Below are 26469 nucleotides of genomic sequence, written 5' to 3' on the forward strand. Positions count from 1 at the left end.
GGCAGGCTTGCCTTGTAAGGCTGAGAGGGGGAGGAGGAGGGGGAGGGAACGATCTGCAATGTTCTTCTCAAGGACTTCTCCAAGGCTTCTCCCAAGCTCTCCAGAAGGCTCCATCTTGCCCCTTTGTACACCGGGTGTGGGCAGGGCACGTAGCACCATGGCCATGCTCGGAGAAGTCTTGGCTCTGTTTGTCCATCTGCCATGCTCCTAATGCTTCTCTCCTCTTCTCCTCTGGCTGCAGGACGTGAGAATTCTTCCCCTGGGCACCTTCAGTGTTGTTGCAGAACAAGTCGATGCTGGCAAGAAGGGTCTTCTGACTGTTCGTAGACCCACGTTTCGCCTCTGCAGCAACCTTGTGGATCTTCACAGCCTCACCCATGATAAGGCCGCTGTTGGGGGTAAGAAGGGAGAGTGAAACTTCTGCTTCCCCTGGGGACATGGGTGGGGTGTGTCATGGGCCACGTCCTTCCAACTGCTGCTCCCTGTTTATGCCACAGCAGCCCTTGGATGGGCAAAGAGCAGCATTGCTGCTGGCTCTTGCAAGCTGCCCATGCTTCAAAGTGGCTCCAAGCCATCTGCACCTGCAGTGTGCGGCCGGGGATGGCTGTGGGGCAGCAGGAGCTCGGAGCTGTGTCTGGAGAGGGCCTTTCCTTTCCGATGACTCCGTCTTCTCTGTGCTGGGAGCATCAGCCTGGGAAGGAAGCACTACTGTAGCCTTGGGCCAGGAGGTGGCAAAGTGCTTTGAATTTCTGCCAGGGAGGGAGGACATGAGCCTCCTTGATGGGCTTTGGCAGGGGGTTGAAGAAGACAGCTCTGTAGGCCTGTGCTGCTGGAAGGCCTTCGAGCTCCCAGCACTGGGTTGGAGGCTGCTGCAGTGCTCTGTCCGTGACGGTGCTGCTCTTTCGTTGCTGCCTAGGGCACAAGCAAGCTGCGACCCTGAAATATCCTCACGTAGCTGTGGCCATCTCCGTTCCTTGGAAAACAGTGGCAGCTGGCGTAGAGGAGACCGTGCACCTTCTCTCCTGCTGCCTTGCGAATGGGCAGAATGTGGCCCTTGTTTTGGAGGGCGTTGGCATGCTTATCATCAAAGGCAAAGAGGTGAAGATGCGATTTCACAAAGGCCTTCTGCGCAGGCTGAACGGCTCTCCACAGCTGCTAGAAGCTCTTCTTGCCGTAAGTTTCCCATTTTGGCAGCGCTCCTTCTCACTCCTTGAAACCCTAGCCAAGTGGCAACGAAGAGCTTTCTCTTGGCCTGCCACAAGCCGTCTGGGTACGTGGACAGTGCTAGCCTCGAGTAATGCCAGCTCCCTGCCCAGTTCTCCTTCTGTGTTTTTCCCTGCTAGGCTTCCTCCAGAAGTATGGCCCCGCAGCTGCTCTTCTGCAGAATTGAGGAGCTGCTGTGAGGAAGAGCGAGGCTTGTTTCCAAGTTTCGGAGAAGCAGCTTCTTCTCTGTCTTCCCCTGTGTGTCTGCCCTTTGCAGATGCCAGAGATGAGGGATTCGGTCCTCTCGGGCACCGAGACAGCTTCTTCCCAGATCCGTTCTGGCTCTGTCATTGTCTTTCCAATGTGAGTACTTTGGCTGGCTTCTTTGCGTCTTAGCCCCTGGCTCACCAAGGCAGCAGCTGCTCACCACAGGTTTGGTAAGGGCTGCCTTGCCAGGGCGTGTGCAGGCTGCTCAGGAAGTGCTTTGGGAGCAAGTCTTCCCAAGGGCTGGTTCCCAGTGCCCTGCGGGCATGCTCTTCCCTCCTATAGCCCTGGGTGTGTGGGGGGGGTTCTGCCGAGCTCTGTGCTGGCTCCCACCTTGCTGAGGGCTTTGTTGCATTAAGGGCCTGGGGATGGAGGCTGTTCTTTGCACAGGCACCGCCCTGAGCGTGGGAGGGACTGCAAGGGCTGTGGAGGAATTTCCCCTGGTGGTGGAAAGCTGGAGGGAAGGAGCTGGCCTATTCTGCACATTCCCCTTTGGGAAAGGGTTGGCTTCCGAGCAGCTCTGACATGTGTCTGTGTGCCCAGAATTGGCTTCAGTGGCAAAGGGCATGTGGAGCCCTTGCTTGCGAGTGGTGTCTCTTGTTGCTTCCAGGTACGTGCTGGAGACGGCCCCTGGAACACAAGCTGTGCGAGCTGTGAAGCCCACCCGTGAGGAGGAGAAGGGGCAAGATGTGGGCAGCAGCAAGAAAGGTAATGGAGTGGCTGGCTGCTGACAGGGCTTTGTGCCTTCTCCTTCGGTCCTCCTTGGCAGGGCATCGGAGCCCAGGCTGCAGCACCATGGCTCGGCTAGCGTGAGGCAACGGACTGCGGAGGCAACAAGAGCTCAGGGCAGCTCAAGATTCCCAACAGCCCTTGGTCCTGCCAAGCTCCCCTTGGCCACAGGACCCCGTGCCCTAGTGTACACTGCAAAGTACTCCTCCATTTGAGGAGTTGGAGAAGAAGGGAGTGCAACTGGAGGACAGTCCTTGTGACTCATCACATCTGCCCAGAGCAGAAGGCGAAAGGAAGGAGGGCCCTCTCTCCTGGAATCCAGGGACTTTCCTCTCATGGGAAAAGTCCCCTAGAGTAGAGGGTCCAAAGTCTGCTCACAAGTGCAGAGACTTCCTTGGGTTTTCAAAGCAGGCAGTTCTAGCCTTTTCTTGTGAGTTTCTCAGACACATTCCCAAAGCGCTGCCCTTGGGTTGACTCTGTCACCAGAGGTAACGTAGGCCTGTCACATGTGTCAAAGTATCTGCACGCCACTCTGGTTCCAAGGGTCACCGTGATGCTGCTCTGAAGTGTGTTCCTGTCTCCTGCTCGCAGAGAAAGTGTCTGGCCAGCGGCTGCTGCTGCGAGAGAGGCAGCCGGCACCCAGGGTAGCGTTTGTGCCTATGGAGGAAGACGAGGGGGTGAAGGACAAGGGGAAAGAGCCTCCTGGCAGGTAAGAGCCTTGGAGCAAGGGAGGAGGGTGACCCTGTAGCCCTGCGTGTCTTGGAGGGAGAGGTTTCCCTTGGACCCAACGTCCCTCGGAGCTCTGGATGCCTTTGAAGCTGTGCCGTGCCGCAAGGACTAGGCATCCCTCGCTGGAATTCTGGGACCTGGGAGACCTTTCCTTCCCAGGAAATCTCGTCTGGTGGCTGGCACAAGCAGGGTGTGGTTACACCCCGCTAGCAGGAGCCTTTCTGCGTCCCCAAAGGAGTGCCAAAAACTTGTGCAAAGTTGGTGGAAGAGGTGGAAGAGAGGGCTGCAAGTCAAGGAATGGTGTTGGAGGGGAGGAGCGCCTTGGGTGATTATCTGCCCAAAGGAGTGATGTTTCCCCTTGGGCAATGCCCTTCCTTTGCCTTCCATCAGCAACGCGCAAGGAGGGTCTTCTCCAGGCCGCCGTCAGGCGGTGTTGAGCAGCAGGTTTGAGAGGTGTGCCCTTGCCGCAGGCAGTCCTTAGAGGCCAGGGCTGGTTGTTTTGTCACTTGGAAGAGGATGTAACTGTGGGACATAAGAGCCTGAAGACTGCAGGAGTGCAAGCGACCAAGCAGGTATTCCCGTTTCAGTTTCCGAAGCTTCCAAGAAACCTGGCCATGGAGGAATGGCTAACAGAGTTGGCAGGATAGCAAGTAATGGTGTTTTTTGGAGCTGCTCCTTATAGATGGCCCTGCAGCTCTTCTTGTAGCATGGACAGACAGTCTGCCTGTGGGCACCCAGAGCTCTCATTCACACATGTCATGCGGCACTGCGTGTTTTGGCGGGGGGTGATCTCCGCGTCCATTGATGTGACCCCAGTCAGTGGAACCCACATGCTTCTGCTGCAGAAGCAGGTGCCCAGCCTGTGAGCACAGCTTGGAGACCCTCCTCCCCCTGTGCTCATCCCGCCTCCGCATGATGTGTGTATTTGCAGCATGCTCCCAGCAATCCAAGCGCGCTCTGCCAAGGATGAAGCACCCAGCAGGAGGAAGCAATCTCTAGACCCTAGAGCACGAGCTGCATGGGCTGTGAATGAAGGCCATGAGGAGGCAGGAGAGGTAGGTGCTGCAGACAGAGGTGCTTCTTGTGCCAGCCTGCATTCTGCAAAAGCATTGTGCTATGGGCGCTGGCTGTACAAGAGCTCTTCCAAAGACCACGGTCAGAGGAGAGGGTGAGCAATAAGCTCCCTAGGAAAAGAGACCTGCCTTAGCCCCCACTGCCCCCTCCCACACTCCCAGGCAGGATTGCACTGCAGATTGTCCTAGATTGTAGTGAGCTGCCTTCCCCTGTGCTTGCCTCCCTTGCCTTCTCCATTAGGCAAGAACTGGTGTGCTGGCTGAGCCTCTTGGCCTTTGCCCTTGCCAAAAACCCGCGAGGGCTTTTAGCCATCCTCCTGTATTGCCCTGCAGCTGCTGCTCTGTAGAATTGAGGGGCTGCTGTGAGAAACAGCGAGGGTTGTTTCCGAGTCTCTGAGAAGCAGCTGCTTTTCTGAACAGTGGAAATGTTGGGTGCCCTTGTGAGCAGCGAGACCTTTTTCTTGGTAGCATCTCACCTGTGCTTCTCACCTTTGCAGATGCTACCAGACTGGAATTCTACCTTCACAGCCAGCAAAAAACCTAGAACTGAGGCCCCTGCTCCTCCTGCTCATCCCGATATGTTTCTACCCTGAGTGTATTTGTTTGCTTCTTCGCCCCTGGCTGACGAAGGGAGCATCTTCTCAGCACAGGTGTGATAGGGCTGCCTTGCCAGGGCTTGCGCAGGCTGCTCAGGAAGCGCTTTGGGAGCAAGTCTTCCCAGCGGCTGCTTCCCAGGCACCTGCAGGCACGCTCTGCCTTCATAAGGGCTCTGTGGGGGGGAGGTTCTGCTGAGCTCTGTGCTGGCTCCCACCTTGCAAGTGGTTTGTGCTTTACTGCCTTGATCCTTTCCTCCTCCTTCGACACGGGGTGCCCAGCAACAGTCCCTTGTCTTTGGGGCCACCGAGCAGTGGCTAATGGACTTCGCAGGGCAGTGGGTAATGGTGTGTCTTGCGGGTCCTTGTAGATGACCCTGCTGCTCTCCGTGTGGCATGGATAGAAAGTCTGGCTGTGGGCAAGCCCGGAGCTCCCTTCGGACACGTTGTGCAGCCCTGGGTGTTTCATTGGGGGGTGATCTCCATGTACAGTGATGTGACTCAACTCAGTGGAACGCATGTGCTTCTGCTGCAGTCCTGCCTTCTGCTGCAGGAGCAGGTGCCCACCTTGTGAGGATGAGCGGAAGACCCAACTCCCCCTGTGCTCATCCCACCTCCCCACGACGTGCGATCGCAGCCCACTGCCAGTCATCCCGGAGTGCTCTGCCCCGAAGGCAGCACCAGCGGGAAGGAAGCAGCCTCCAAGAGCCTGAGCACGTGCTGCACGCCCTGCCAACGCCGGCCATCGGAGGACAGGCCTGGTAAGTGCTCCGGATCGACGTCCTTCTTGAGCCAGCCTGCGTTCTGCAAAAGCATCATGCTATGGGCGGTGGCTGTTGAGCTGTGTGATTATTTAGCTGCTTGGTCCAAACAAGTAAGGGCTGTTCAGCCTTGCTGGGCTTCCCTTTCCGGCAAAAGGGTGCTGCCAGGAAGGCTCAGGGCAAGGGGCAGAGGAGACGGTGAGAAGTAACCTTCCCTTGCGGGAAAGCAGACCAGCTGTCTCCCCCAGATTTCAAGCTCTGCAAGTAGCAATTCCCTCCACTTTTTTTCTGACAGCAAGAGAAATCAGAGACTGAGCCCATGGGAAAGAGAGGGAAGCCTGCGCAGGCTGAGAGCTAGCCTGGGGCGTGTTGCAGTCCCCTCGCTGTTCTGCAGCTGGGGCTGCAGCATGGCTGCCTGGGGCAGCAGTTGTCATGCGGGGTGCCTGAGGGCAGGCCAGAGCCAGGGGGCTGGTGACTGCTCAGGTCCTGCAGGCACTGGGTGCTGGAGAGGTGCATGTTGCGAGCAGCTGAGTGGACTTGGAAGTGGGTCATAAAGGTGTGTGGGATTGTCTGGCAGGTGCAGTGGGCTGGTGAGAATCTGGCTGAAGAAAAGCTAAGTGTTCAGAATGTCATGAAGTACCAGCTGGGAGAAGATAAGGAGGTGATCCTGAACATTTATTTCTCGCGCCTGGAGGAAGAGGCCAAAAGGCTGGCGGCTGAAGTGGGGCCTCCCCCGCAGAGCAGGTATGTGGCAGCTCCAGGAGAAACCTGGCAGAGCCTGACACTAAGCAGCGCTCTGCAGCCCCAAGCAAATGGCTCGCACTGCTGTGGAGCTGAAGGGCTGTGGCTGCAACTGGGAGCAGGGTGGAGGGGCTGTGGGAGGAGAGGAGCAGGAGGGGTCGGAGGCAGAGTGAGAGAGAGGAGGTGTCAGTGCTGCTGCAGCCCCATTGCGCCCGGAGCAAGCCACAGGGCTGGCCTTGGCTCAGCCTTGCCTTCCAGCCCAGGGGTAGCTGTTGGGTGCTCAGAACCGGCTTCAATGGTGGCACCTAGCAGTTCTGAGCAGCTGAGCGCAGAGGGATCCTTGCAATGCTTGTGTGCCCCTTTGCAAAGCTCTCACTGACTGCTGAAGCCAAGACACACGTTCCCCACCTCCACCAGTCTCGGTGCCAGCAGACTCAGCCACAGGCTGCTGAGCTGCACGCAGGACCTTGTTTGGACCCAGGGGCCTGTGTCCCATGCCGGTGAGCATGGCACCACCAGCAGAAGCCCCTGCAAACAGCACTGGCCTCAACTAGTCAGCAGTATTTCTCGGCCTTTCTGCCCAGGCAGAACACAACCTCTTCCTTTCTCCCTCCTTCTGCGGGGGGAAGAGGAGCCGTCGGTGGAGGCCGAAGAAGCAGCAGCAGTGACTGCGAGGCATGTGGGCACACGGGAAGCTTTTTTCGGTTGAATTAAACCACCAGGGTCACTAAACCTTGCCCAAGAGGGCAAGAAGAAGGACACAGAGAAGGGCTTGAGCCTGGGCCTCCCTTGCTGGTGCCCAGTGCTGGCTGCATGCTGGGAGGGAGCTGCCAGCTCCTGTGTGTGTGTTGGGTGCCCTTGAGTGGGGGCTTTTACGGGTGTGAGGGGCCTAAGGAGGGTGCCAAGGGCCGGAAGGGGAAGCTGCCACCCAGGAGGTTTGGTGCCAGCAGAGTCCATGGCCACCTTGGCGGTAGCATCCATGAACTACGGGAGTTGCAGAGCCTGAGGGGAGCGAGGAAGGAGAGCAGCAGAGCACAGAGCCTGGCCTTGAGGCGAGCAGACTTCCCCTTCTGCAGGGACCTGCTAGGACAAAGGAGCTTGGGAGATCTGGCAGGTCTTTAAGGTCTTTAGGGACAGCCTCCTCCAAGTGCTGCAGTGCTCCACCTTGCTACTGGAGCAAGGAAGCAGCCAAGTCTGTTCTGCCCGTTCTGTGCACCTCCAGGTCTGCATTTCTTTCAGTGAGCAGTGGCAAGGTGTTTCTCGCTGTGGCGTCTCCAGGACCAAGCCTGCACCCCATCTCTTCCTCTCCCAGGCCACAACTTCTGTGTTGTGGACTCCAAGCCAAGAACTACCTGCTACTGCGAGCAAGATCAAACTAGCGTCATAGCACTCAAAGAGAAACAAAACCCATGAGCCATATGAACGTGATGCAAGAGAGAAATTGCTCTCACAGCTAAACCAAGTGAAAGCAAGCTGCAGGCAGGTCTCCCAGAGGTCAGTGACAGCAAGCCTGACAAGCCTCAGGCCTGAGGCCTTGCCAAGTCAGTGCAAAGCTTACAGCCCATCACTAGGAATGGCAGATTCCATAGGACAGGGCTTCATCGTTACATCTGGTAAGTGCACATCTGCAAATGCAGGAGCTTTGCTTGCGAGCCCGCTCATGAAAACATTCATAAGCATTTCACGAGGATCAAGTGCCCTTCTCCCTGCAAAGTGACAAGCTTAGGGGAAGAACGTGCACCTCAGACAAGTTTCCAGCCTCTTCATCCTCCACAGCTTTTCACTAACCCCCCCAGCAGGCGCTGCGAGAGAAAGCCCACACCAACTCTTGCAACTGCCTTGGCAAAGCCAGAGGAGGGCCTGCAGAAGTCCAGGACATCTGCTGTGGCAGATGTCCTACACGGACACCGAGGTTCTGCTTGCACACTGCAGCTCCCGAAATGCTTGATGCCAGGGTTGTGAGAGCTGCAGGCTGCTGTGGCAGGAGAGGCCTTGGCTGTGCTTGGGTTCATTCCTCAGCTGCTTGCTGGGCTGTGCTAGGCCTCGGTTTTCCGGCAGATTCCTCTCTTGCCCCTGTCACCACTGATGGGAAAACACGTGGAAACAGCCCTGCCCTTCCAAGGTAGCACTCTGAAAGACAAAACCAGGCTGCTGTTGCAAACTTTGCAGCAACCAGAGGCAGCCAGGGCTCCTGTGCTCGGAAACACCAGGCATAAGATAAATCTCAACCTAAGCAGGCCTCCTTCAGTGAACAGCAGATGCCTAAGAAGGAGCATCAGTACAGCAAAGAATTTACTGATTTTCTTCCTCAGAGTATTCTGCCAGCAGGCTCTGGCCTGGCAGTTTCCTCACACAGAGGAAGGCCGAGCTGCTGCCTGCCATCTTTGCCTCAGTCTTTACTGCTAAGATTGGCCCTCAGGAATCCCCGGCCCTGCCCTCGGGTTGCTGCCGTCATGCCGGGACTGCCTGAGTCCTGCCGTGGCCCCTGGCATCACTGCGGCCTCTGCTCGCATGCTGACGTGCTGTCTGGGATGGAGAGTGGAGGGAGCCTTCGCCCGGTCTATGTGCAGGCGTCTGGGCCGGGCGATGGCCTGGCCGGGTCCTTATGTCCAGCGGTGGCCGAGGTTGAGGTCAGGCCTCGGCCCAGGAGTGGGTGAGCAGGGCTGCAGCCCGGCCTCGCCAAGGCCGCTGTCACAGCGCTGTCACAGGCTGCTCAGGGGCTGGCCCTGGCGCCGGGCCAGCTGGGGTGTAAGGAACCCTTACGGACATGGCAGTTGTTAATGTCTCAAACACTGTCGCAAGACAAGTGTTTGTAAGCAAGTTCTGCGTGGCAGTGGCAGGCCATGAAGGAGGTGTGCGAAAGACCATGGCACAGGGCGTCCCCTGCACGGGAGAAGCTTCCGGAATCCGGCAGCGCGGCACCATTGGACAGTACAGGACGGGGGCGAGGGGGGGCAGAGGGCACACAGTCCGCTCTCTGATTGGCTCTGACGTCACATCAGCAGGGGCGGAGACCACCAGAGACCCCGGGAAGCCCCTAGACCGTTTCTGGAAGGTTCCGGGAGGGTGGGCTGCGCAAGGCAGCTAATTTGCGTGAGAAGTGAGGAGCCCCCTCCCGGGGCAGTGGAGAGCCTGTAAAAAACCACAGACGCTATGACACATGCGTGGGCTCAGCTCTGGAGGATTACTGTGGCTGTCGTGGACACTGTGGGATCCAAGGGGGTGACTGTCTCTTTCACTCCTTTTCTCTCTTTGTTTCTTCTTATAAACATTTCAGTAGAATCCCTTGCTGACCACTAACACTTTCCAGGTTCAGGTTGCCTCCAAGTTAGTGTTGTTTCCAAGTTGATGTTAATGAATAAAGCAGGTAACCGATCGTTTGGTGTATTTTCACCTTAATTTAGCCCAAGGGAATCACGAAACCTGGATTTCTATGGCCCTGGGTCGTAACACAGATGTTGTCTGAAAAATGGATTCGTTGCCCGGTGTGCAATAAGCCGATAATTTCACACTCAGGAGAGACATTGGCTTATTTCTTTCAGAGTTGCGCAAGCCTGGGTGCTCGGTGCTTTCCCACAAATCAAGCACACCCCCCAACTTTTCAAGTAACATTTATACAAACAAATTGCCAGATTTGCAATTTTCCCTTTTACACTGATTGGTTAGTGATTTCGTCATTCCCCAGGTCCCACCCCTGTCTCTCAAGGTCCTGAGGAGGGGAGATCAATTAACACTGCCCCAGCAGGGACAGTAGGTGTTATCTCCCAAAGTCCTGACAAGGGGGAGATAGTCCAGACCCCTTGATTAACTTTGTTTCAGCAGTGAGAGGAGGTTTTGCTTCCCAAGGTCCTGGTGCCCCAGCAGGCCCTATTTCAAAGCCTTCACATCCTCCCTTTCGGAGTGTGGGGCACAGGAATGCAGACTGCTTGTAACTCCCTTATCTTTCCAGCCTGCACCAGCTCTGGGGCCCTTTCTTACTGAACTAGGAGTGTGGCCTAAGGCTTCAGCAAATTTAGCTACTCATGCTAAGCAAGTTTTATACTTAATGTTAGAAGTCATCCTAATCTACCTAGTTCAAACATTCTTTCTGAGCTTCCCAGGGTTGTCTTGTAACAACAGCACTCCCATTGCCTGAAACGCCAGTGGCAGGCCTCTGGCTTCTTGGTGTGCTTGTGAGGTCACAGCAGCCTCTGTGTTGTAGAGGACCAGTACTAAATGCGGTTTTGTCTCAAGATTGCTGCTGCTGCTGCAAAGCCGCCGCTGCCAAGGTGCGTCGGGTAATGCCGCACTGGCGCCCCTGGGAGCCCTCCGCGAAGTGAACAACCTCGTGCACTTGCACGGGGTGAAAACGGCACGAAAAGGGCAGAAGGCCATCTCTAGGGCACAAACCGCACATACTCATTTGCCATCTGCGCATGAGCAGGAGACCCCCAGATGCCCCAGCCCGTTTCTGGAGGCTTCCGAGAGGGTGGACTGCGCATGACGGTTAATCTGCATGGGAAGCGAGGAAGCACCTCCCAGAGGCCGGGCAAGAACCTATAAAAACTGCAGACTGTGTGAATGGGGGGGGCTTGCTTGCGACGACTGAAGAACTCGAGCAGAGTCAGCGGAACCAGACGGGAGCTTCCCCCCCCCCCGCCGCCGAGACTCCCAAAAGAAGAGGACCAACGGGACGCCGCTGGATTCACGGGTGGTGATATCTTTCCCTCTCTCTGTCTCTTCCCCTTTTCCTCTCTTTTTCCCTAAATGTGTGATGCGGGACATGTCTAGTTAGTTGATTCCATTTTGCCTTAATAAATCTTAAATTGGTTGGCTGGTGTCGTTTTCACATTAATTCAGTCCAAGGGCATCACAAACTTGGTCGTTGGTCCTAAGGGGATGGAGGTCGTCCTGAAAGACTCCTTTCGGGCCGCGACACGTGTCTGATAGGTCACTGACAGGCCCATAGCTGCTGACTGTGCTTGTGAGGTCACAGCAGTCCTATAGCCTGATAGGCCAGTGGGATGGCTCCTGGCTGCTGGCTGTGCTTGTGAGGTCACAGCAGCCTGAGTGCCTCATAGGCCAAAGGGAGTCAGTCCCCTGGCTGCTGGCTTTGCTTGTGAGGTCACAGCAGCCTTATTACCTGATAGGCCAGTGAGAGGCCAATGGCTGCTGGCTGTGCTTGTGAGCTCACAGCACTCCCATTGCCTGAAACACCAGTGGCAGGCCTCTGGCTTCTTGGTGTGCTTCTGAGGTCACAGCAGCCTCCGTGTCTGATAAGTCACTGGCAGGCTCATACCTGCTGCCTGGGCTTGTGAGGTCACAGCAGGGTGAACGCCTCATAGGCCAGTGGGAGTCCCCTGGCTGCTGGCTGTGCTTGTGAGGTCACATTTTTCTAAGTACCTCACAGGGCAGTGGCAGGCTCCTGGCTGCTGGCTGTTTGTAAGGTCACAGCAGCCTAAGTGCCTCATAGGCCAAACGGAGTCTCCTGTCTGCTGGCTGTGCTTGTGAGGTCACAGCAGTATTAGTGCCTGATAGCCAGTGTGGGATCCATAGCTGCTGGCTGTGCTTGTGAGGTCAGAGAAGCCTCAGTGCCTCGTAGGCCAGAGGGAGGCCCCTGGCTGCTGGCTGTGCTTGTGAGTGTTAAAGAACAGTGAATTGAAACTGTCTAGGAATAGCTGCTTAGCACAACTTACATAAAACTTGCTTAGCATGAGTGGCTAGATTTGCTGAAGCCTTAGGCCGAGCGTGGGAAAAGTAACGAATCTTTACTTAGCTTAATAAGAAATAGTGCCTCAGAGCTCGTTCAGGCTGGGAAGATAAGGGAGCCACAGGCAGTCTGCGCTCCTGTGTCACCGACTCCGAGAGGGAAGATGCCAAAACAATGGGGAAAATAAGACCTTGGGAGGCAACCGCCAGACCCAACAAAAACAGAAGTACAACCGTCATCAGAGACTGCAAAAAACAAGAATAAGGAGAAAACCAGCTTGCCTCAGAATGACGATGAGACCCAATGAGGAGCAGGAGACCTCAGACCAAAAAAATTACTATTGATCTAACTACCGCGTGAGGGATGGGAAATGTAAGTCGAAAAGACTATAATTACCCAGGATTTGTTTATGTTAGGGTCCCTCTTCGGAGGCACCCAGCTCAAGGAGGCACCCAGCTTGAGCTGTAATCACGGCACGTGCGTGATTAAAATTATCTAATTTGTTTTGATTTGGCTCTGAACTTCACTTGCGGGAACCTAGGGTCAAGCCCTGTTATGGTGGCCAACAAGCCTATTTTCCATAGCAATTTGGCACCCCAGATGGGACCCTCGGCGACCACTGTCGGGGCCTCTCATCTCCAAACGATCATCTGGCGCCATCGGGTGAGTTCACCTGGGATCTTTGGCAACGAGAGGCACCGAGAAGGTGAGTCTTAAACTCCCGCCTAAGTTCTAAATTCTGGTCTGGTAACAGTGCACTGAAGGGGTACGCGGGCTGATCACCATAAGGCGTACCAGGGGGACAGGTAGGAGTCCCATCCCCAGGGTTAGAGTGGGTTTTAAGTCCCAGCTCGGTCTGGCCGGAGGAGGGGTGTGCAGCCTGATCCGCATAAGGCACACTGCAAAGCTATAAGACCGAAATCTAGAGTCACTGTGACTGGTGTGAGTGTAAACAGTACTGTGTGTTTGTGTGTGTGTGTGTGTGTGTGTGAGTGCGTGTAGCCTGGGAACCGATTGGGGCACCCGTCGGCTGAGAAGCCGCTGACTGCGAAGGGACAGCAGTCCTAGCAGTTAAAGACTCGGGTGGTGTGAGTGCAGTTCCCAGAGAGCGAGAGAAAGAGAGAGAGAAATAGAGTGTGTGATCACACCAGCTACAGGGACTGGTGTTACTGGTAAGGAAGTGCGCTGCCTGATTTGCTTAAGACGCGCTTTTCAGGAACTCAATATGGGAAATAATTTTGGCATAGAAAAGGGGACGCCCTTAGCTGAAATTTTGGTAAACTGGAGTAAGATTGATGGTACCAAAACTTTAGGGAGAAAAAGATTAGTCCAACTATGTCAGGAGGATTGGCCGTTCCTGACTAAGGAAGGTAATCTGGCAGAGCGATGGCTGCCCCAGGGGACCTTCAGTTACCAGGAACTAACTTTCCTGCGTCATCATTTGGAGAATAGGTTCCCCAGTCAAATGGATTACTGGTATGTATGGGACAACTGGGCATTTGCTAGACAAAAAGAGGCGCCTGGGAAAGAGAGAATCTTTCCTCAGAATGCTGTAAGTACCGCAGCTGCTGAAACGCTTGTGGAAACTATTCCACCCTATGCGCTACCCTCTGCTTCAGCTTCCCTATACCCTCCCTTGCCTTCCGCCCCCGCCTTTCAAGCTCCTCTGGAAATCGTTCCTGTGCCAGGAGTGCCCCCACCCGGTCTGGAAGGGGTACCTCGGGTCGCCACTACACGAGTCTACCGACCCTGGAGACCCCAAGATTTAATTATATGGAGTCAACGGCTCCCCAGACTTAAGGATGATCCAGAGAGAGTGTTACAAATTATAAGGGGAATTGTACAGGCATATGACCCTACCTGGGGAGATGTACAAACACTCCTTGAATCTGTGCTCACTCCAGATGAAAGGTGCTCAATTTTGGATGCAAACCACCGTTGGGCAGCAGAGGTTTAGAAGTGCCCTTTCTAGTGGATACTGGAGCCACCCTTTCCCTTTTAAATTTCGAGCCTAAAGGATGCAAGTGATCAGATAAGATAATGTTGCAAGGAGTGATGGAAAAAGGCAAACGAATGTTATCTAAGCCCTTATTACTCACTATTGGGGGTAAAACAGTGTGGGGACGTTTTATAATTTCCACAGACGCACCTATATGCCTTTTGGGGAGAGATCTCCTGCAAGCCTTGGATACTCAGATCTGTTTACAGCCGGAAGGGATAAAGCTAATAATTATGGGTTCATGTGTTCTGGCTAAGACACCAGAACCAGAGTCAACTAATCTGCAAATTCCAACAGGTTTAGAATCAGTTTCTAAAAAATTATGGAGCTCTTCAGGGATGGATGTGGGACTACTGAAATCAGCTAGTCCAGTCTCGATAAAAACAAAAGGGGGATTGCCTCCTGCAGTTAAACAATACCCTATCCCAAAGAAAGCAGAGAAGAGTATCCAAAAACAAATTGATCATTATCTGAAACTGGGTATCCTTAGAGTCTGTGAATCCCCATATAACACCCCAATTCTGCCAGTTAAAAAGAACAGGCAAGATGCTGATGGTGATCCAGAGTATCGCTTTGTACAAGACTTAAGGGCTATAAACCAACATGTAGTTGCTCCACATCCAGTAGTTCCCGACCCATCAACCATTTTACTACAGATACCCCATTGGGCAACTTATTTTACTGTGATTGACCTAACAGCAGCCTTTTTTAGTATATCGATAGCTGAAGATAGCCAAGATCTCTTTGCTTTCACTTGGAAGGGACAACAATTAACTTGGACGAGGCTGCCACAGGGATTTAGTGGGTCTCCGACTATTTTTTCACGTATACTTAAAAATGACCTCTCAGATATCGAACTTCCAGGACATTCTGTATTAATACAATATGTAGATGATTTGTTATTAGCAAGTAAAGATTATGAGACATGTTTAAAAGATACTGTTTCTCTATGTAACGCTCTTGCAGAAAAAGGGCATCGGGCATCTCTGTCTAAACTCCAGCTGTGTCAAAGAGAGGTAAAATATTTGGGTTTTATCTTAAGAGAAGGACACAGGTTAGTTGATTCAGAATGAGTAAAGACAATTCTTAATATGCCTCGTCCTGTAACAAAAAAACAATTTAGGGGATTTTTATGAGCTGTGGGATTATGCCGACCGTGGATTCCGGGGTTAGCAGAACATCATTCCTGTGAGCAGGTGGTCGTCAGCTCAAGCAAGCCCCGGGAGCTTACTAAGCCTCTGGTACAGGCAACAAAAAAGGAGGAGATAGAGCCTTTGGCCTGGGGCCCAGAAAGGGAGAAAGCTTTTACATCTGTGAAAAAAGCATTGGTTTCAGCCCCTGCTCTCGGGTTACCAGATTATAGCAAACTATTTGAATTATTTGTCCATGAACGACAGGGAGTAGCAAGTGGGGTACTCACCCAAAAACTAGGCCCTCACCGTAGACCAGTGGCCTATTACTCCATGCAACTAGATGAGGTAGCTAAAGGCACTCCAGGATGCATCAGAGCAGTAGCAGCTACTGCAGCTCTTCTTGAAAAAACACGACCTGCAGTTTTGGGTCATTCATTGACTGTGTATGTGCCACATGAAGTAGAACTGTTAATGAAACAATACGCGACTCAAGCACTATCCCCACAGAGAGCTCACCGCTATGAACTGATAACACTGCATGCAGATAATGTGACTTTAAAAAGATGCAATATTTTGAATCCAGCAACACTATTGCCTCTGCCGGAGGACGGAGAGCCACATCATTCCTGTGAGCAGGTGGTCGTCAGCTCGAGCAAGCCCCAGAAGGACCTTAAAGATGAACCTTTGGAGAACCCAGACTTAGTTCTGTTTACAGATGGATCATCCTATTATTTGGACGGAAGATGTCACTCCGGCTATGCTGTCACTAACGTCTTTGAGGTGCTCGAGGCCAATCCTTTGTCTCCATCAGTAAGTGTTCAAGGAGCAGAATTAATAGCATTGACCCAAGCAGCAAAAATAGGTAAGAGCTTGCGGGTAAATATCTATACCGACTCTAAATATGCATTTGGAGTGTGTCATGCAACAGGGATGTTATGGAAAGAGCGAGGATTCTTTTTGTCATCAGGGAAGAAATTAGCTAATGGAGAAGAAATACATAATTTGCTGGAAGCAGTTCAGCTGCCCAAAGTAATTGCGGTAATACACTGGCCAGCCCATACTAAAGACACTACAGAAATTAGCAGAGGAAATGCTTTAGCCGACGCTGCTGCGAGGGCTGCAGCTCGACAACCTCTGAGAGAATGTATGGGGGCAGTTCCAAGGATGGACCAGAGTGAGTGGCCAAACTTAATAGACCCCAAAACTATGTATGAAAAAGACTGCTCAGTGGAAGAGAAAAAACAATGGGAACAGTAGGAAGCAAAACAAAATAATGATGGAATATGGACAATTGGGGAAAAACCAATTCTACCAAAAAAGTATTTAACTACTATAGCTAGGTGGTTTCACGATAAAGCTCATGGGGGAGCCGAGGCAATAGCTAAGCAGGTACAGAAAGTATGGGCTGCTCCAGGAATTTATGCAGCTGCTAAAAGAATAACAAATAGCTGCCCGACCTGCCAGTCGTTTTCAAATAACAAGCCAAGCTCAGATTTGGGGGGGCAACCATGGGCTTACTTCCCTTTCCAGAAGCTGCATATAGATTATGTGGATATGCCATCTGTCTATGGATACAAACACTTGTTAGTGATAGTAGATCAGTTATCAGGCTGGGTAGAAGCTTTCCCAACAAGAAAGGCCGACACAGGGGGAGTGGTAAAAGCCTTACTGAAAGAAATCATACCCAGGTATGGGGTCCCAGAAGCCATTGATTCAGATAGGGGTGCCCATTTTACAGCAAGCATAATCAATCAGTTATGTAAATCGTTAGGAATAAAAAGAAACCTACATACTCCTTATCACCCACAATCTTCAGGACAAGTAGAAAGAATGAATAGAACATTAAAAGAGAAAATAGCAAGAATATGCACACATGTTAGCCTGAAATGGCCAGAGGCATTAAACTTAGCTCTATGGGATGTTCGAAATTCTCCACGGCAACCTGTAGGACTACCACCAGCAGAAATTCTTTTTGGGAGACATTTGGTGATACCAGGGACTTATATCCCTGCTAAGAGCAGCCTATTAGACAGAGATGAACGAGTGACACAATATGTACTAGCCTTACAGGAACAGTTTAAGGCCTTGCAAAATCAGGCTCAGTGGTTTCAGCCGGTGCCATCAGACATTCAGGCACATGATATACAGCCTGGAGATAAAGTGTTGATAAAGGTATTCTCACGAAAAACAAAATTAGAACCAAAATGGGAAGGACCCTATACTGTATTGTTAAGTTCTTACTACGCTGTTAAAATTCTAGGAAAAGAGAATTGGATTCACCACTCTCACGTGAAACGAGTGACAGTCCAAGAAGCAAACACAGCAGAGGTTGCAACAGAACAATGCAGACAACCACGTAAAGCTCGATGGGATACACGACTTCCCCAGGGTAATCTGTTTGGACTTGCCTCACTAACACAAATCTCTCTGCCTTTACTGCACCGTGCAGGATGGCAGGCAGAAGTGCCGTGCTGATGTTGCTGTTTCAAACCCTGGCAATGCTACTTTCCCTAACCTGTGGTCAAAGAACCTTAGAGTGGCCATGGTCCCAGGCCCGTGTTAAGTATACCGGAAGTATGGGATTAAATTCTACTAAAAACTTAAACCTCTCAACCCTGGTCATGCACGGAACTGAAGTATACTCAGAAAATGAATGGAGCTGGGATAATACTAACCAACTTCCCCAACTCCTGGGAGGGACAGGAAAGGAAATAAAGATAGGGTGTCGAATGATCAACGGGTCCACCCATGAGAAGGCGACTCAAATCTCTCTCACTAAAATCAAATCAAACGAAAAAGAAAGGAAAATTTGTGCCACTGAAAACCTGGATTGTTGGTACAATTTTACCTTAGAACAGCCTGTTTTAATAGTTTGTCTGTGGGCTCACCACAATGTGGGACTATCATTTAAATTTAAAATAGGCGTTATTGAGCCCAGCACAGCAATACCTACCCCGACTACAATTATTTCCACCAATAGAAATAACTCTGTTACCATGAAGAGTAAGAAAACCTTATCCCCACAAATCTTTGAAATTGGACCGTATGTGATTAGAAATACAGGCCAACAACAAGTGTTATTTAATCCATCATGGTCTCTCAAACGAGTAGAGCTATTAATGCAAATTAATATCTCTACAATCAAACCGACCTGTTCACCATTCTTAGGTACGTCCTATGTGGGATGGACAGCGTGGTTACATAGGCGAACTCTCACCTCTCCAAAGCGAACAAGGAGAGATGTGACCGGTATCATAGGAACAGGATTGGGAGTCCTAAACAGTATAGCTGCTGAAGTACTCGTAAATAAACTGAGCACAACAAGAAGTGACTTATACAGATTAAAACATCCATTGAGGTCTTCTTTATTAGCATTAGGAACTAACCAATGGCTTTCATCCGAGATATTACCTCAATGGGAAAAAATGAATGAAAAAGATCACCAATTGATAATAGATGCACTTGGGGAAACTCTGAACTTTTCTGCGGGAACCTAGGGTCGAGCCCTGTTATGGTGGCCGACAGGCCTAACTTCCATAACATCCTGATTAAACTGATCATTTCTAAAGGCATCTTTTCATCAGATGATCTGGACATATGCAGTTTCCATAGTTTCCCAATTTTCCTCCTCCCCTTGCCCTTTATCATTCAGATAGCTCTCAACTCTCCAGTTGCTGCTCAGAGCTTCTGGGAGTCTGAAGCTTGCCTCGTCTTTCAGCAGGCTCATTGTCTCTTAAACAAACTCCTTCACTGTGTGTCTATCCAGCCTTTCCTATCTATTTGTCAAGAACATTTCCTTGTAGACTCTAGACCTCACTACAGGCAACGTGGAATTGACATAAAGTTGAGGACTGTATTTTATTTCTTATGAAACTGGATAATGTTTATTTTTGTTTGATTGCAATTAAGACAAATCCTTCTGTGTCTGCTTGCAGCTAGTTCTCTAAGGAAAGCAGATGGGAACTGGTGCACAGGAGCTGTAGCATTCAGCTACAGCCTTGAGTGGAAAAAGGTTAGATTTTTAACCGGAGTGCTCTAAGTCCCCAGTGGCTGATGAGAGAAATGGCAGGGCTGGGGAGCTGGGAGAGAAGGTTGTCCATACATGTCTCCTAGCAAAAATACTGCTTGTCCTACATGTCCAGACTTCATCTGGAGACCCAGTGGGTCAGTGTGAATTGGAGAATGTGGGTATGGCTTATTCTGAAAACTGAGGGATAAAGAAAGCTTCAGAAGCAGACATCTGTCTTTTTCAGGTGCTCCTTGAAATCTGCCTAATTTCAATACTCTCCTGAAAGTTTCACAATTAGACACACAAGAATTGACAAAATGAGGAAAATTATGGAAAGATGCATGGTTCCTTAGGTGTTTGTGCTTTTTAATGACCCCTCAGCTGTATTTGGTGCTCAGCCTGCAAACCGCAGATGCTGAGAGGAGATGGAACAAACCTCTCAAGAAGTTAAATACAGAAGAAAATTCCAAGTTTCTTGGAGCGTTAACAGGTCTCACTGAGGGTCATTAACAACAAAGCCTCCCCAGGGGCTGATTAGAGCACAAAGTTGGAGGCCCTGATTGCAGGTAGGCAAAGGCAATGTGCAGGTGGCTCTGATGCCAAGTCAACCTGGATGTGTGTTATCAAGCAGAGCAGCCAGGCACTGACAGCCAGCCCCTGGGTAGGGTGATCCTTTCCATCATGAATTGCTCAGGGCTCTTCCTGGGGGCAGTGTGCAGGTGGGGGTGCGCAATGCCGAGTGCAGGACCATGATACGGCACCTCCTGGGCTCCCAGGGGACAAGGAGGCAGCAAGGCCACAGTGCTTTAAGGAATGACATCTTGTGGGCCTCAGTGGCAGAGGCACCCAGCTATCGCCAAGAGGACAAAGACCTAGTTCTGTTAGAAGCTTTCAACCCTGGCAGTGCCTTTGGCCATCTTCACCTCAGGCTGTCCTATGCTTTCCCATGCCTGTGTCTGTTTCCTTGCAGAATGTAGACACCCAAACTGCTTCCCCACCTTGTTCTCACCCCGGGATCTCCCGACCTCTCCTGATGTCTTCCTGTCCTCACTTGCTTTTCCTTAAAACACAAAGCCAGGGGCTGAACTCAGACTCCCTCTGGGTGTCCTGTTGCACCACAGCACTGCCCTACGAGTCACATTTTCTTTTCTTAATGTCACATCTAAACCTCACAAGCTGCTGTTTGTGGCTCTTTCCCCTTCTTATGCTGTTTCCCACTACCAAGAAAAGCTCCATCATCTCTGAAACCACCCTTCAAGCAGTCACAGGCTCCTACTCTACTGCCCTTTGCCTCCATGTCAGCAGGCTAAAGAAGCCCAGGTCCCTGAACCTCTACTCATGGACGGGGTCATTCCTGCCTAGGCACAGGACTTGACACTTCTCTCGTAAATCTTCATAGGGTATCTGTTGTCCGAATCACCCAAGTTTCTCAAGATCCTTCTGGACAAAAGCTCCTCTGTGTCAAAACAAAAAAACACCCCCCACACACCAAAATAAAAAACAAGAAATCCCCAGCACCAAAGAGTTAAGGGTAATCAGGAGTGGGCTGACTGTAGGGGAAGGGATTAGGATGGTAAAAGAGACACACTTAGAAGGGGGAAAAGAAAAAAACAAGGAAATTAAAAGTGAAGCAAAGCATTGGTCATGGCTGTCTTGGGGATTCCTGCCAAGAAGCCCTGCATCTGAACAATTCTGCCTGGAGGAGCACAAGAAAGCTGGCCTACTTCCACCGTCACAGGGAACCTGCCTCCTTTCCCTGACATCAACAAGAGAAGATCGAGAGTGGGATGAATCACGGACTCCTTCAGGGTGGAAGGGACCTCAGGAGGTCTCTAGCCCAGTCTCCTTGCTCACAGCAGGGTCAGCTCTGGGGTCACACCAGGTTGCTCCGGCCTTCATCCAGTCTGGTCTTGGAAACCTCCAGGGGAGGAGACCGCACCGCCTCTCTGGGCAACCATTTCCAATGTTTGACCATCCTTGCAGTGGAAACCTTTTCCTTATGTCCTGCACGAATGTCTCTTCTCTCAACTTATGCCCATTGTCTCTTGTCCTCCCCCCATGCACCCTGGTGAAGAGCCTGGCACCATCTTCTTGATGACTTCCTTGTAGCCATTGGAAGGCTGCCCTGGGATCCCTCCAAAGCCATCTCTTCTGCAAGTAATCAGTAATGAGACCTGTGGAGAAAGCAAGAAGAGATCCCATGGATCCCCAGAAATTGCCCCTTGGCTGGAAGGGCTGTCTCAAATCCTGATGCCCTGCACACCATGAGGGCTATCAGGAAAAGACCCTCTGTCCCCCAGGTGCTGCTGGTTGTGGAAGAACGCCCTTGCCAGAGTGGGGGCAAAATCCACCTGTATTTGGAGATGTTTACCGGTGGGCCTCCTTGCCTGTATTCCCCCTCCTTTGATTCATTTCTACTTTCTTCCTCCCATTCTCCCACAGAAATTTATTTGACTCTGGGGTGTGTGTCATGAGCCCATGTCATGAATAATCCAAGGAGGTCGTATCCAGCCCCATGGCTCAGGGACTGGGATTCTTGGCACCTCAGGAGGGACACTGCCACTTGTGTTAAAGAAGAGCAAACTGAAACTGTCTAGAGGTAGCCGCTTAGCACAACTTCTCTAAAACTTGCTTAGCATGAGGAGCTAAATTTGCTGAAGCCTTAGGCTGCACTTAGAGAAAATAATGAACTTTTACTTAGTCCAGTAAGAAAAGGGCCTCAGAGCTGGTTCCAGCTGGGAAGATAAGGGAGTTACAAGCAGTCTGCATTCCTGCGTCTCACACTCTGAAAGGGAGGGTGTCTGCATTCCTGCGTCTCACACTCCCAAAGGGAGGGTGTCAAGGCTTTGAAATAAGACCAGTTCAGGGCATTAGGACCTTGAGGGGCAAAGCCTTAGCTCACTGCTGGGGCAGTGTTCATTGTTATGATTTAGAATCACCTCCTCCTCCTCCTCTGGACCTTGAGAGACAACAGTAAGACCCAGCAAGAAATGAAGGTACAACCGTCGGCAGAAACCACAACAGTAAAGATAAGGAAGAAAAAGAGCCTGCCTAGGAACAACAATGAGATCCAATGAGGAGCAGGAGACCCCAGACCTAAAAATTACTATTGGTCTAACTACTGCGTGAAGGGTGGGAAACTTAAGTTGAAAAAACTATAATTGCCCAGGATTTTTATTTGTTGGGGTCCCTCTTTGGAGGCACCCAGCTCGAGCTGTAATTACTGCATGCGCATCATTAAAATTTAATTATTTAATTTGCTTTGATTTGGCTCTGAACTTTACTTGGGGGAACCTAGGGTCGGGCCCTGTTATGGTGGCCGACAAGCCTAATTTCCATAACAGTACAGGCAGAAAACAGCACTGTTGTCGTAACAGACACACCTAAAAACAACGTTCCTGTGCTATGAGACGCACCAAAAAAACAGCGTTCTTGTTCAGAGGCCTACCGCAGAAACAGCGTTCTTCTTCGAAGAGAGCCACTGCAAAAACAGGGTTCTTGTTCAGAGAGCCACTGCAAAAACAGCGTTCTTGTTCAGAGAGCCACTGCAAAAACAGCGTTCTTGTTCGAAGAGAGCCACCAGGACAAGTGCTGAAAAAATCCAGCAAATTCTCTATTTCCCAGGCAACTGGCAGATGGAAACCCTGCCTCGCACACTGATAAAACAGATGAGTTTTACCCCAGCTCAGAGCTGGGACCACGGCAGGAGCAGGCTCCGAGCGCTCCTCTTCTCTGGGGGCTTCCCGCCACCTTCACAGCTTTTTGCAGCATGTTGGAGCCAGGGAGCAGATCCAAGGCGCGGTGAGACAAAATCCTGAGCCCCCCCGACCTGCCCCTGGGTGCCCACCTGCACCCCGCAGCGCCCGAGCACCCAAACGGGGCGGGTTTAGCCTCGAGCGGGGCGTCGGGTGCTGCTGCTCCCGGGCTGTGGGAGCCGAGGGGACTTGGCGGCGTCCCGGGAGCTGCAGCGAGGAGATGGCAGGCGCTCGGGCGGGCTGGGTCCCCGCTGCCCATGCTGCCGGGTCCGGCCGCGGCTCCTCGCTTACCAGGATGGAGCGCTTAAAAGGCGGCATTGCTTCCTGCAAAGACAAGAGAGGAAAAAATCAATAAAGGCAGAGGTGTGGGGGGCGGGGGGTACACCCGCACCCCCGTGCGCGCCCTGTCCTGCAGGTCCCAGCCCCACGTCGCCGTCCCCCATGGGAGCTGCGCTGCGGGGCTAAATCCCCCCTCCCAGAGCCAGGGGAGCAGGCAGAAGCCCCCGAGGACCCAGCCGCAGCGCCCGGCTGGCTGGCAGCCCCGCAGCGGGTGCCAGCCTGGTATCACGCCGGGCTGGGCCCCCCCGCCCCGCTCCCAGCACCAGCTCTGACCCATTCTGGAGCTGCTGGATGCCCCGTCGTGGCCTGTGAGAGAGGAGCGGCAGTGAGTCTCGGCCCCGTGCCAGTGGCACTGCGGGCCCCGCACCAGCCGCGGGCAAAGCCGGGCCAGGGCAGAGCCCGCTGGGCCAGGACCCGGCCCTGGAGCCGCCTCACAGGCGCCAGGAGCAGAGGGCAGCGCCCGGGCGCCTCAGCCTCCAGCGGCGGGACGCCAACCCTTTCCCTGCCCTGCAGCCGGGGAAAAGCTGTGGGGCACGGAAGAGGGGAGATGGGGGCAGGCGGGGGACGGGACGCGCCAGCCCCGTGGCCGCCAGAAACCAGAGAGCAAATGCTGCCCCGCTGCCAGGCGCGGCCTGGGACGGAGCGGCCCCGGCACTCACCTTTGGCGATCACGTACCCCTTCTCCGTCCTCCCTGCGGGAAGAAAGAGGCATCAGGCCACGCGGCCCCTCGCAGCCCGGCTCTGCTCTGGCCCTGGGGCGCCAGCTCGGGCCCCCTCTCCTCCCGGCCTCCCTCCCCCCGCCTCCCCAGCCCTGGCGCTTTACCCCATCTGCTCTTCTAGACCACAAAGCCGGTGATCGCTGCGATGACAACCACCACAGCGATGACCGCCCCGAGGACAATGGGCAGCAGGGAGCTCGGTGGCTCTGGAAGAGAGCGGGGCTGGGAGCAGGGGCCGGGAGCTGCCCCCAGCGGGCGCTCTGCGAGCTCCGGCCGCCCGCGCTCACCCCAGGAGAAGAGGCCGGGCTCCGGCAGGCTGGCGTGCTCCACGCGGCACTGGTACTCGTGCTTCTCTGCAGGGAGGGCCTTGATGCTGGCCCAGGCATGGTAGGTGCCGTCGCTGTTGGGCGTGACACTGCCCTGCTTGGTCTCCTGGGCTTGGATGCGGCCCTTTTTCAGCCAGCTGATGCTGATGGGCCACGGGTAGAAGCCATGAGCCCGGCACGACAGGGTCACGAAGCCGTGGCTCTCCTTGGCCGACACTCTCACCGCGGGGCGCTCTGGGGAGACGGCGCGAGGGAGGGAGGTCAGGCAGCTCGCGCCCAGGCCCGGACGCACACGCCGCACCGTGCCGCCAGCAGTGCCCTCGGGCGCCTGGGCCCAGCGCCGAGCCCGGGGCCCGTCCCCGTGTCCGGGGGGTCCTGCCTCGCCCTCTCCTCTCCTCTTCCAGCGCGGCCCTCCCGAACTCCACGTATCTCCGCAGCCCATCGATGCAGCTGTTCTCCAGGTAGTGCTTCCAGCGCTCAGGCTCATTCTCAGCCTCCCACTTCCTCTTCGTGATTAGCGCAGCAGCATCCGCCGTGACGAATGTCAGCGTGTCCTTGTCAAAGGCGATGAAGTCCTTCCCGTCGTAGCCAAGCTGCATAAACCCCCGGGTCCCGCCATCCTCCAGGAGGTCACAGCCGTACGTGCGCTGCACTGTGTGATACCCTGAGACACAAGCAGGGAGACAGGGGCTCAGCGGCAGCAGAGAGGCTCAGACCCGGCACCCAGTGCAGGGCCGGGGGCACCCCAGCCCCGCAGCCCCCAGCACTGATGGCGAGTGGCTGCTGCCGGGAGCCCCGGCCCGGCCCCTGGAGCCCCAGCCCGTGCTCACCCCCGCTCTGGTTGTAGCACTCCTGCAGCATGTCCAGGTACACACGGAAAGTCTCCTGACAGTCCTGATTGATCCGGGTCTCCTCGTCCCAGTGGTCCTGACCCTCCTGCTCCATCCAGGCCGCGCCCGGCACCGCCCTCTGCGTCTCGCTGTCGTAGCGATCGATGAGCTCCCCGTCCACGTAGCCCACAGAGATGAAGGCAGGCAGCCCCGGGCTGGGCTCCGTCACGGCGCTGTTGAAGTAGCGCAGGGAGTGGGGGCCTGCAGGGACATGGGGTGCGGTGAGGGGCCGGGGGGGCACATTGGGGGGCATCCGGGGGTTCAAGATATCCTGGGGGGACACGACGGGCAGGTCGGGGGGGCAGCATGTCCCAGGGTTCAGGTCGGGGGGGCAGCACGTCCCGGGGGGACTGGTTGGGGGGCTCCGGGAGGGCAGCACATCCCGGGGGGGTCCAGGGGGGTAGCACAGCCCGGGGGGCAGGTCGGGGGGGCAGCACCTCCCGGGGGCGGTTGCAGGCCGGTCCGTGGGGCCGCTGACGGGGAGCCCAGCGGCGGGGGGGGCAGAGGGGGGCCAGGGTCCCTGCCCGCACTCACTGCTTGCCGCCGCCCCACCGCCCCCCAGCAGCAGCAGCAGCAGCAGCAGCAGCAGCAGCCCTGGCCCCCCTGCCCGCCCCGCTACCACCTCCTCGCTGCCATTGCTGCCGCCCTCATGCAGCCCCGAAGCCCACGGGGGCCACGCCCCCGCGCCACCATTGGCTCCGCTGCGGCGCACCGCCATTGGCTGCGCTCTGTCCCAGCCGCCAATAGCAGCTCGCGTCGACCCAGGCGTCACCAGGCGCTGGGCAGATCCCGGCGCGGCAGGTTGGGAGAAGCGACAGCGAGGGCGCGCACGGAGGGCGCTGCGCAGGGCCGAGCTGCGGCTCCCGCCCCGCCTTGTCGCGCAGCCATTGGCCCCGCCGGCGGCCGCCCGCCAATGGCGCGACGCTGCAGTGGTGACGCCACCGGGCGCTGGGCAGATCTCCGCGGAGCGCGTGGTGGGTGGGAGCGCGGAGGCGAAGTGGGAGGACGAGGACGATGTGGGGATGGAGACGATGTGGGGACGGGGACACTGGGGGGACGGGGATGATGTGGGGATGGGGATGATGTGGAAGTGGGGACGATGTGGGGACGGGACGCCATGGGGATGGGGACGATGTGGGGATGGGATGCCGTGGGGATGGGGACAATATGGGGATGGAGTTGGCTCTGTCACAGGGGCAGGGGGACACTGTGGGGATGGGGATGATGTGGGGTTGGGGATGATGTGTGGACGGGGACACCATTGGGATGGGATGGAGTTGGCTCTGTCACGGGCAGGGGGACGTGGTGGGGACAGGGACACCGTGGGGACGGGGACGCCGTGGGGCTGGAGATGGAGTTGGCTCTGTCGCAGGGGCAGGGGGACTGGGACACCACGGGGATGGGGACATGGTGAGGACGAGGACGGCAGGCAAATGGGGATGCTGTGGGGATGGGGACACCGTGGGGACGGGGATGCTGTGGGGACGCTGATGGAGTTGGCTCTGTCACAGGGACGG

General features: G+C 54.3%; 1 protein-coding gene across 1 annotated transcript; it reads right to left on the reverse strand.

Annotated features, from left to right (window-relative positions):
* Nucleotides 1–23853: 23853 nt before the first annotated feature.
* On the reverse strand, nt 23854–25670 carry LOC135325565 (class I histocompatibility antigen, F10 alpha chain-like). The gene is made up of 5 exons (XM_064503671.1): nt 25487–25670; nt 24893–25153; nt 24442–24726; nt 24024–24296; nt 23854–23942 (listed from the first exon to the last, which is right to left on the reverse strand). Exons 1-5 carry the CDS (start codon nt 25668–25670, stop codon nt 23854–23856), a joined length of 1092 nt encoding a protein of 363 aa, XP_064359741.1.
* Nucleotides 25671–26469: the final 799 nt, after the last annotated feature.

The sequence above is a fragment of the Dromaius novaehollandiae genome, unplaced genomic scaffold (genome assembly GCF_036370855.1).
Source record: "Dromaius novaehollandiae isolate bDroNov1 unplaced genomic scaffold, bDroNov1.hap1 HAP1_SCAFFOLD_31, whole genome shotgun sequence".
Classification (NCBI taxonomy): domain Eukaryota; kingdom Metazoa; phylum Chordata; class Aves; order Casuariiformes; family Dromaiidae; genus Dromaius; species Dromaius novaehollandiae.